This window comes from Thermobia domestica, chromosome 1 (genome assembly GCF_964235325.1).
Source record: "Thermobia domestica chromosome 1, izTheDome1.hap1.1, whole genome shotgun sequence".
NCBI lineage: Eukaryota > Metazoa > Arthropoda > Insecta > Zygentoma > Lepismatidae > Thermobia > Thermobia domestica.
The window spans coordinates 232525821-232538118 of record NC_137454.1 but is presented as its reverse complement, the minus strand read 5'-3'; the positions used below and the strand labels follow the sequence as shown (position 1 = coordinate 232538118).

General features: G+C 35.9%; 1 protein-coding gene across 1 annotated transcript in view; it reads left to right on the top strand.

The window, feature by feature from the left end:
* Positions 1 to 12298, top strand: part of Pfdn1 (prefoldin subunit 1) — a 36309-nt gene that overhangs the window by 2216 nt on the left and 21795 nt on the right. The window contains exon 2 of the mRNA XM_081771084.1: positions 9378 to 9500. Coding sequence (XP_081627210.1) covers positions 9378 to 9500 — 123 coding nt within the window. The remainder of the gene's footprint in view (positions 1 to 9377; positions 9501 to 12298) is intronic.

Here is a 12298-nt window from a genome sequence, read left to right as displayed (position 1 = left end):
AAAGACATAAGAGGATTGTGTACAGAAAGAATTCGCGGCAAAAACTTTATCTTGTGGTAAAATATATAGATTGCACACAGCGTGTCTGCCCATCATAGTTTTTAGGGAAGGATGATTATTTGTGTAAAAGGTGCTTTGAATATTTTACCGTGAAGAACATAAGTTTGTGTGATATTGATGACTATGGAAGAAAGTGTAAAGATGAAATTATGCACTAGCAAGACGAAGAATTTGTTCCTCTGAATGAAAATTTGGAAACCCTTAACCAGACAGTTAACGTACTAAACATGAACGTGTCGCGCCATTAAAACTGCCGTTATCGGTGAAATCTAGACTCGGTGAAGGATTCATCTCTCAAAATTTTGATGCTGCCTTTCAAGTCGCCTTTTGTACAGTACACAAACGATAATCCTCCCCTAATAATGAGTTTGGGCAGACACGTTGTACGCAATCTTCTTATGCCTTTTGGCATAATCAACACATTTAATACGGTCCTTACTGTAATAGGACTTCTCTATTGTTATTCACACAAATACTACAATGTGCACTACACAATTTCACGTTATCAGTATTAAAATTTTTGATGCTTCCAGAGAACACTAGGACGATGTTCACGATACGGAAACATTTAACAAACTGTTTCGTGGTTGCAGCAGAACTTCTTGAACAAGTCCGAACTTGATGTGTAGAGTTACGAGAGGTTCTGCAATAATAAAAGAGAAACTATTATTATTATTATTATTATTATTATTATTATTACAACTTACACAGACGTAGTTTTATTCGACATCTGGTTTTACTAATGATGGTAAGCATCAATAAAAATTCACACTCAATGTTGCAAGCTATCAATAACACACGAGATAAAACTTTTTAATGAAACACATGTAAGTTTTCCAAAACTGTGGTGATGTGGGGGAAATTTTGTTTCATGTGATGTTTACAATCATTAGTGAATACTAAATATCAAATAAAAGTTCTACCAAGTTGACAACGCTGCCAACTGAACTTCAGCGCTCTTACCTACATGAAAATCATCATATTGATACAAATCAACTTTCTGAATTTCATCATAACTTTAATGCGAAATATATATTTTATTTTCCATTGTCGCGAACCGCGGAATACTATGTTCACCGGAACTTTTCTACATGATTTGGTGTCAGGATTCTTCTCTCAAAATTTTCATACTGTCTTTCAAATCGCCTTGTGTACAGGACCTAAATGCCCATAGGACAGTGGCGGCTCGTACTTTGAATTTTGTGCACAATGGATGACCTCTCCTTTTTCATTATTTTTATTTTTATTATTATTATTATTATTAATAATAATAATAATAATAATAATAATAATAGTTAGTATAAATCAGGGGCGGATCCATTACGACTTCTAGGGAGGGCGGTGGGTTGTAATACTGCTACTTAGAGCTACTTTTAAAAGCTTCAAACTCTGGGATGGGTTTTATTTATATTGTAATGTTTGGTAGAGTCAAATGATAGACCGGGTGTCTTTTCCCCTTCACCAAGTTTTATTACAAATATAATAAGTACAAGTGTCTTTAATTCAATGTCTCTTCCTAAATGACCAAGTGAAGGAAAGATGTTTTGCCGGGTGCCCCTTCCACTCAAGGCAGTTTCCAGAACACTTTGGCAGGTTGTTGGTTAGGCTTGGATTATAAGTTTAAGATGGATCCCTAGCCCAGTGCGGCATAGGGTAAGGAAGAGGTGCTCCTAGTCCACAGCGACATAGGAAGGTAAAGGTTAGGCGATCAGTTGGTCGACTGATACTGGGTCCCTCAGTGATCCTCCTTTTATTTGTCCTCCTCGGGTCCTTCCGTGAGGTCCGTCTGCTTTCGGTGTTCCTCGGTCTTCCGTGTTGATTTGCTGTCTGCTATGTTGTTTATAAATAATAGCACGTGTTGAGTTAACACGTGCGTCTGTTGTGATGTGGGGATCCTTGCAATATATAAAATAAAAGAAAAGTTTCCTCTTCTGTGGAGGGCAATCACCCCCTGGCTCCGCCACTGGTATAAATAATAATAGCGATTTTTTCATGGCATGCTTCAAGCATGCAATGGAGAAGCTCATTTTGTATGATTTTTGACGTACTCTTGAAAATTGTTGTGCTTTCTAAATGACTCTTGAGAGCGCTGTCAAGTTCTGCACCGAAATTAATTAATCTACGGAATACGCCTCGATTTGAAGAAGAGTCTGTTTTTCATCATGTCCTCTTGAAGCCAATTCGAAGGTGCCACGAAACCAAATGCAATTGATGATTACATTGAGCACGTACCTGTTTTGCGTCACTTTTTGATTGTGATTCTCAATGAACCGCCTATAACCAGCATCTAGTTAAGCACCAATATTCACACTTCCCAACACAGTGCGATTAGAAGGTGTCTTATATGAGCTGACGAATTTTCATGTTTTTCATTTGTTTATTTATTTTGTCGTCCAGATGTTGGATATCCGCACCTTTTTTTACTCCATGTATCTTCTCCCGCCCCGAACAACAAACAGGGAAAACAAATCGAAGCATTTTTAATTTCACATTCACATAACCACTTATGCTGTTCGTACAAGTTGAGATTAAACTTCCTTGTAAATGTTCGTTTCTGACTTCTAATTACTTGCGTTATATTGAGAGTCGGAATCGGTCTTCCGATGTCTTTCACAAGTATGTTTGCTTCTGAAGTTCTTTTCGAAAACGGCTAATTCAACAGAGACGTTACAGAATTCATTGCTACTGCATTGCTAGAATAGTTTACATATGTCAGGGACAGATACGTAATTATGCAATTACAGCAACAATATTCCAATGAACAACAAAGACCGGCACATATACACACACAAACATACAACACCACAAAGTTCGCTACCCGCTTTAAAATCTCACCCCTTCCCCAATTAACGCTCTTATTCTAAAAATTGCCCTCGAATTTTCTCATTCACCCATACACACATGAAAAGGAAAACATTGTATCAATGCTACCAAATTTCTACTCATTCAGATACGAGTGTATTAAATATCGACACTTTCAATTTGTCTTCACTCTTCGCGGGGTCGCCTTTAATGTCTCCATAGCTGCCTTGACGTTACTTGGTTGACAGAACCAATAATTATGACCACTTGGCAATCTCGCATTTAGGCAAGGCGCAAGTTTTCTCTCTCTCTCTCTCTTTACTTGGTTACAGTATGCAACATTGTCACAAAGGAACAGACTATTCCCCTTCAGGCGAGAACCGTGTCAACCAATACTACAGGGGGAGAGACGGTGGAGAAGTTCCAGTTCCAAAGCATTAGGTTTTGGAAAAGCTGTTTTTGTTTGGTAGATATGTTTGCAAAAGATCTGCAAGCATATGGAACCTTATGAGGCAGTGCACGGCGTGATAACCCCCCTCTTGCTGCGCAACCCCGCAGCAACCCAGAAGCTGTTAAGCTGGGGAGTTTGGCAAACTCTCAAGCAGAAAGGAACTAGCAAGCCCCGTTTCAAACGCACTTGTTTAAAAAGAAATGATCTTGAAAAAAAAACGAAAAGTGATTTAGCACAAATAAAAATTAAAAATATTGGAAGGAGGTTTGTACAAACATGCAAACATTAAGAGAAACCGCCGCTGCCATAGGAAATATTTAAATTCCTAGTAAAAAAAATCGAAATTTCAGTAATTAATTGCAAACGTTAGGGGTTGCAGCCGCATGAACGGTTAACGGATATTAGATACTTAGGTACTTCTTCAATAGTTGTAAAAAATTCAGATTTTTAAATGCTGAGGTTTTTGAGAAAATGGCAGTTCAGCTTTTCATCATACTATAACGTAGGATATGTAATAATGAGAGACGTAAGTCCTTTACATGTTCAAGAGACCTTATCGAGTAGATTTCGATGCTAGAAGCAGATGTTTAAAATATGGCTCTTAAGGACAGAAACAAAAATGTTTGAAGTTAGCAAAATTTTCACCAAAGTTGACAACATTGCGAGTGAATTGTTGCGATTCGTATTGGACCAACACACGAATTTTGCCCCTCCACAGAAACACACTACTTTATATTCTTCCTACTTTTGCGATTATGTTACTAAGTACACTCGTTTCTCTACAATATATATATATTTTTTTTAATTTGTCATAATTTTCAGTTTTCTGAGAGGAGAATTTTTTTTTTTCAGGAAAAAGAAAAAAATACCAGTCTAATAGTTTTGTATGTAGTTTCTCATTTTAAAAAATAAACTAAATTTGAGACAGTCGTGTCGACCACCCTGGACGATTTGAAATGGAATCACTCGTATTTGGATGTTAAAATATTTCCGAATCACTAATCAATTCAAAATGTGGAAGTTTTATACCGGATTACGATTAGAAATTAGATTTCTGGGCTTCTGGTCAGCTATAGCCATGTTAGCCCGTCACGTATGAGGTATGACGTCTCTCGGTGATCACCCTACTGTTAGAATTGGGGAGTAAGAGAGGAATGAGGAAGGAAAGGAGCGTTCTGAGACTATGATATTAGGTATTATTCCTACATTTAGCTTGTGTGAATGAGCAATAACCAGGTTAACTGACATGAAAAAGCTGTTACATTTTATCGAGTGAGTGTCATAACCGGCAATCGAACCCGGGACTCTCGCACCAAAGGCGAGAGCGTCAGCGACTATGCTACACGGGACTACATGAAGCTGCCTCTAATACTGGAAAGTACGTATTTGAAGCATATTATTTTTAGGAAAAAGAACCCATTACTAAATACGGGTAAGGGGAAACATTAAAAAACACTGGGATCCTATTATTACTAATTACATTAACAAAAACAAATTTTAGGACATCAAAGTACTTTATTACAATTCGTGTAAATGTACAGAAATCACAAAATTCACAATTTATGGATTGTAATAATTACTTTATTGGCATAATGTTTGATCTGGCCACTTTACACCTAGGTATTTGAAGCACTTATCGGTTGATAAACATAATGAAGATTAGTATAAGAAGATAGCATGGAGTGACTCCTTTAAAAAAAAAAAAAAAGGTTTAATGTATTAATGTACTAATAGGTTAAGAACTCGTAACTAATAACGTAAGTAAACTGGTTGTGGATATCTCATATAAGGACGCTGTAATAATAATATTTTTTTCCCAACTTACCACTGTTAGTTGCAATAGCTATGTAAAGATCTGGATATAAAAATAATTGAAGCCCTCTCCCCTGACGAAAATTAACCACTAGAGTAATTGAAATGCAGGATTAGAATCACGCACTGAAACAGCTTTACAAGTGAGTCATTACTGCCGCACATGGCGGTCCCAAAATATGTATTATTACTGCAGGTGATAAATTAGAGAGAAAAACGGAGTTAAATTCTGGATTATATTTGTGTATTGACGCGATATTAGGTAAACATGCAATAGAGCATAATATGACTGTGTTTCAAACCCGCTGTTTTATTAACTAACCTAGGACGTGTATGCTGCAGTAATGAAGGGATATACAGAAATGTAGAGTGCAAACTAACAAAAGAAGGGGGGGGGGCGTTGCATCTGAACCAAATGTGGAGAAATGGGGCAAAATGTTGGGTACGGTTCCATTTTATAGGGACATAAATTTGTAATCTCCACGTAAAAAATATGTTATTCATTTCGAAATAGGATTGTACAAGTAATCAAAATATACCGAGTATTACCTCAGAAGTACGAAATGGAAAGTGTGCTCTTTATCACATAGTACTGCATAATAAAGACATGATGAAGTAATATGCTGTGTAAAGGCATTGTACAAAATGATCATAAAGGAAAGTGCCGCAAGTCTGTGCCACACATGCCTAGTTCTATGTATATAAAGTATTATATGTTCTATGCCATATAAAGTATTTTCTCACTATCCTCGTTCATGCGTAAACCCACCGTTGCTGATGCCCCTGTTCCCTACGGACACATCCACTCGCTGCCACTTGCGCTCCTGTCGTGACTCGGTCAGATACCATTCGTGCTTCTCTTTACTTAGCACAAGTTTGTGTTTTTAAGTTAATTCGTATTTTATGCACTCCAGTTTTTATGCCATATGTACACGCAATTTAGGTATAATCAATCCTCCTGAGATCAGTTTCCACCCATTGTTGCAACTTTTTTCCTCAGAAATACTTTCTAAGACAGTAAGAGTGCATTTACTGTTAAGAAGAATTCATATTTCATGAACGGAAGTGTAGGAAAAAAGTTTTTTCGCATGCGTAATTTTTGATAAGCAGGGACCTGTATTTGAAAGGGGTTCCACCACCAATCCTCCCTCGAAAGGTTTATTTACACAATACTGTAGTAGGTGGTGTTATTTCTGAATAGTGTGTATTTGGCAACACTTAACAATTGGAAGGTACTAATTTTGTGCAATAATATAATATGAATGAATACATGTCAAGTGAAAAGCAGAGGAAGCATTAAAATAATTATTTGTGATTAACAATTAAGAGTGACGACAGAAATGAGATAGAAGTAATTCTAGGTAAAGTATATTAAAATAATAACTACCTAATAGTAATACAACGCTGAAAATAGGTTGATGTAGGTCTAATCCGGGGAAATCATCTGCCTATCATTATTATTTATATATTTGTTTACGATATAATGAATAATGAAAAACAAATACACATGTTTACTTATTTGTTCCTCTGTGTGGTACATAGAGAGACTGGTAATTTCCATCATTTACTTGTAATTTCAGAATAGCCTTCACATGCTTATTTTGTATCCTGAAGTTTTACCGTTAACATAATCCAACTCAGTTGTTTACTTCAATCAGCAATTAGCATTCTGTAGTTTCAACAACCTTCATCACTGTTTTACCTCGCGCCCCTTTCTAATCTGCTTGGACAGAGCACAGAAAACTGTAACAGACCGGGGAGAAATCTCTACATTACATACGCTTTCGCTTGAATGTCGTCTCAAAGCAGAACAACAGGCGACGGTGTGACAAAAAAGCAGATATCGCAGAAAGAAAATGTGGGCTGCAGAAAGATTGGCTAACCTCTGGACACAGATTAGTGCCTCAGGGAGGTGTCTACTCTAGTTAAAAATTACGGTTGCAGGAAGATTTTCGTCTCCATAAATAAAACGCGATTGAGAACAATTCAGCGTTCGATAGTCATGGTAATATACCGATAAACGTGAGAAGCACGAAAGGGAAGAGTAGTCGATACGTACAGTCGCCAGTGCTACAGTACATGCAGCCGAGTGGAGACCGTACATGTAGCCGAGTGGACTCAGCTTGGTAACACTGCCGTCGTGGTTATAACGTGATTGTGATACTTAGAAAATTATTACTTCAGGACGATTTGTGAAAGCTGAGAGTCTTACGACTAACAGCCCTGAAGCCAGTGATTTTTTGTTTGAATAGCTTGATACAACTGATGTGTTGGCTTACATCCAGATAAATGGATCACCTCTGATTGCGAGGGAAATATGAAATTTTTGAAAATAGTTTTGTCAGAAATACCACAACCATTTTAAGCATATTTCGGAAGACAAAATATTGTCTTAAGAGGTGACATTCAGAGTTGTAAGGAAGATTCACGGAGACTTAAATGATTTATTGCCATGTTTTAAGATGTAAAAATAGAAAGAAAAAAGTAGATACCTGTAATTCTCTTTGAGTAAATATGTGTAGGTTGATTGATTACATATTCAGTTGTTACATAGCCCTATAAACTTCCTGTATATTTCTCCATAAACAAAAAGCTTATAAGTAAGTAAAGTATAGAAAAATAGAAATGTAAAAACCTAAAACGTTCTTCTTTAGGCCTTGAATGTACGACATGAGGCTTGATTGCATTGTTCATATTTTTCTGTTTGTACTGCTCCTCGACTTAGGCGACCCTGCGCTCAAGGTGCGGCGTGCCTACACCAAAGACGGGAAAGAGAATAAAAGTGCGAAATATGTTCTTTTTCAAGATGTAGAGATAGAGACGAAAAGCAAATCTATTAAAAAAAAGGTTTTTTGTAAGATTTTGTCCAGTTTATCCTTCATAGCTGTTAGGAAGTGTGGCACCTTGCAATTTCTCCATGTGCTACGAGTCTTACTTGAATACCTTTACAAATTTTATGGTATTTTATTTCAGCAGAATTAGAATATTAGCGTGAACATTTACTCTTCTACTAAATCCAATGTTTGAGAATGAATTACTTTCTAATATGGCGGGATATTAAACTCTCTCCAAAACTTCCCGTCAAACTTCGATTGATTATTGTTAAAATGCCAGGTGAAATTAAGAATATTAGTGAAAAGTGAGAATTAATGAACTTTCTATACAGTTTTTCTTTCGACATCTGATCCATCAACATTCACTCCCCTCCTATTTTTAGTCGGCATCCCTTTGTAGTAGAAGCCTCAGTTCACTTGTACCACCTTTCCAGCATTTTTCTTTTTCCCCTCTGTACTTTAAAGACAGTTTGCCATACATGATTGTGTTCTGCTAAGTACATCAAAAAGCCAGTTGATTTTGATAGAAATTTGTTACTGAATGAGGTAAATTTTGTAGTGAAAAATAAATAAACGACACCAAAGAAGAGTTATAATACAATCTTACTGATAAGAAATATACATATTAGTTTCTTTCTTTCTTTCTTTACATAGTAGAAGCGTAGCGCGGTTTCACTCTACCCTTCAAGAATTAATTTATATACTTCCAATAACAGGATTTATTAACTAAAATTCACTTACCAAAAACATCAGATTACAAACTTCACTGTGAAAGTTTCAGCAAAGAGTTATTGCCTCCCACAGCCAAAACGTTCGCTTAAGCTTTGTATTCTGGGTGTTTGATTGGTAATTACCTTTTAGTTAATATACAATATATATCATGCCAAGTCATTATACATAAGAAATATTTCAAATGCTTGTAAATATCGAAAGCTATATTTAGAGCAAAAAAATTTTGTTGAAAAGCCCGTTTTTGTAAAGTTGGAACACGTTGTTGACAAGTGCTAGGTTCGATTTTTGATACTAAAGTAGATAGCTTAAATATTTTCCCAAAATGAAAAGAAAGAAAAAAATCGCAGTGTAGATTCCATTTCTAGCTCTGTCAGGTTTCTTTGAGTTTATTATTATTATTTATTTATTTGTTTATAATAAAGAGAAAATTAATATAAAAATGTTTTACTTCCATCGTTCATACGTAGTGTGATAGTTCCCTGCGAATTATGGCGAAAATATGTCCTTGGAAATAGGTGGATAACCAGAAAAACATAAGATTGTATGTAGATCTAATTCACTCACTCAGTCTAAAGAAAACATAAGGAATTTTGAAATGCAAAGGAAGAGCTAGTTTCATTTTTATTTTGTAGTGCTATATTTTTTATCCATGCGTTTTGATATCATTTATTGATTTAATTGTTTAGGCCTTCGCCGAACTTCAGATAAAAATGCTTGAAACGACGCAGAAGCTGAAGATATCTGATGCTCAAATAGAAGGATTGAAGAGGAATATTCAGCATGCACAATTAACAGACAAGGAAATAGCTGTAAGTAGTTTGCAATATTAAGAGCATTCTAGATAACAGTCAAAGTAAGGAGATAACGCATAGAGTTCCAAAAGTTTGATCTTCGCAATTTAATTAGTTTTCTGCAAATCATATGACCGAATTCCCGCTGGAAAAAAAAAGCAAAATGATGTTATGTGTACACCCTTAGCATATCTCTTTGATTCGTAGTGGGAGAGCATCGAACGCATTACAGTGAGATCCAGTTTGAACTAGGTTTTGTTCTTCACTAAGTCCTCGCTGCTGATGAAGGATTTATATACCAAATTAAAGCCTATAGTATTTCTCTCGACTCATATTGGTGATTTCTGCCATACAATTATCCCCCTACAGCTTACAGCTTTCTAATTAGAAAATCCAGTCGAGACTTTATTAGTAGTCTGTCTTTGTCTGCCCTGAGTTGCGTATTTAATATGGTATAAGGTACTTAGGAGGTTTGTTCGTAACTGTGTAAAACTCATTTACGTATGCGTAAATCCCGATGCTAACGCTCTCGCCTTTGATACAAGCAGGGTGGATTGATTTAAATCAGTCTGATTTAAATCACGATTTAAATCAAGATTTAAATCACTTGAGTTTTTTAATAAAAATCGTTGATTTAAATCAAATTCCGAAATAAATTAATTTAAAGTGAAAATAAGTAAAATCCCGTTTCTGTTCTGTTATTTCGATTATGGAAGTTTATAATCATAATACAATGAGACTCAAATGTACAGTATAGTATGAAAACTAGTGTCATGCAGAGGATGATTAGGGAAAATCCCGTTTTGAACAGGTAACGGAGCAATTCTGCTTCCTTCTTTTCGTAACATTGGGTTGGGGTTTTAAAATAGTTAACTATTCCAACGGGGAAATCACCATCGACATTTAAGACGAAAATTCTTTTTTGTGAGTGTCTGTTTGTTTGTTCCCAGATAATAGGGCGTATTTAGTTATGTATTTCATGCCGCAAGCTAGTTCTGAGCTTTTAAAAATAGGCCCCTTCCAAATATCAGTAACTTTTGTGAAAAAAAGTGTCATTTTGATAAACGTTGCTGTACTTATCCTAATGCTTAACCTTTTAAGTTATATCACCTATTTTTAGGTGATAGGGTAGAATCTTCATTATTCATTATAAAAGTACCAATAAAGCTTTTTACTTCATTTTCTTCAAGACTGAAGGCATTTTAGAACACGTTACATATGCTTTCACGCTTTTCTACGTTGAGGCATAGTGTGTGATGACGTCATAAATTTAAAAAAGATATTTTTTGTTATGCGTATTATTTTTTGGCGGGTTACATTTTGCATTCATAAGACTGAAATCTGCACACTCTGCATGGAAACAGCGGGGTCCAGAGGGGTAAAAATGTTTAGAAAAAGGATATTTTTAACAAAAAATAGCTTTTTTCGTAATTTTCCCGTCTCAGATGGAGACATATGAATGGTACCGTTCGAAAGGTTGTTCTATTCTGAAGAAAATGATGTACGTACTATGCTCCTAGGATAAATAGGGATGTCTCAGGAAACTGTTACCTGAGATCCTGTTTTATACGGGAATCTGGAGTATTTGAGGAATATTATTTTTCGCTAGCTTACTTTTGCACCTACAAGATTGAAATTTTGCACATTTACTCAGTGGACCCCTCAGTATTTTTCAGATTTGTTTCAGATCTCTGCCTCAAAACAGGGGGAGGGGTCCACAGAGGTAAAAAAAATTAAAAAAGAAGATATTTTTAACAGATTTTTTTTTTTTTTTTCGTGATTTACCCGCCCCAGATACATGATGAAGACATTTGAAGAGTATCATTTGAAAATTTGTTTTATTCTGAAGAAAATAATGTACAAATCATGATCTAGGATAAATAGGAATGTTTGAGGAAAGTTTAATATTACATCCGGGTCATCTGGGGCATTGTGGGATGTTCTTAGCTTAATAGTTTCCTCACCCTTACTACTCAAGATAGAAGCTTGAAATTTTGTACATACATTTAGTACCGGTACTCCCCTTAGTATTTCCCAGTTGATTTTGAGATCTGTGCGTTAACACAGGGCAATCCAGAGGGGATCAAAATTTAAAAAAAAAAAATGCCGATTAGTCTCAAAATTTCCCGCTTCAAGGACGTGATAGGGAAATGTGAATGTTGCCGTTTCAAAAGCTGTTCTATTCTAAAGAGAGTGATGTATGTACCATGATCCTAGGATAAATAGGGATGATGCTGTAGCTGCTTGACTGAAAGTCTATAATTTACCTTTAAAATGAGCCATAATTTAAAAGGGGTAAGATACATTGTTTGGGATTGATATAAGTTAACGATTTGGGATAATTCAAAATTCAACCCCAATACTTTCACTTAAATGGCATAATTAGCGTTTAATACTAATTCTTAATGCTTTTTCTTAAGTTCGCGACTTGTATTATACGAGGAGAAAGATTTGATTTAAATCAAAAAAATCGATTTAAATTAAAAAAAAATCAGCAAAAATGTTTTTTTTTTTTTTTTTGTTAAAAATCATGATTTTTTTCCACCCTGGATACAAGTGTTCCAGGGTTCAATTCTCTTAGGACACTCCGTCGAGAAGCTGTCACAGCTTCTCAGGCCAGCTATGCTGAATGAGGTTTTCTCATCCACACAAGGCAGATGCTGGAATAGTACCTACGAGGGTGGGCTGATAAGTTCTCGGCCCGACCCAGAAGGACTTGAGCTGCAGGCATGAAAGTGTGAGGCTATTCAATATAGTCCTCTCGAAGGTCAACACACTTCGCACTTCGATGCTGCAACTTCTCCAACCCCTTCAAA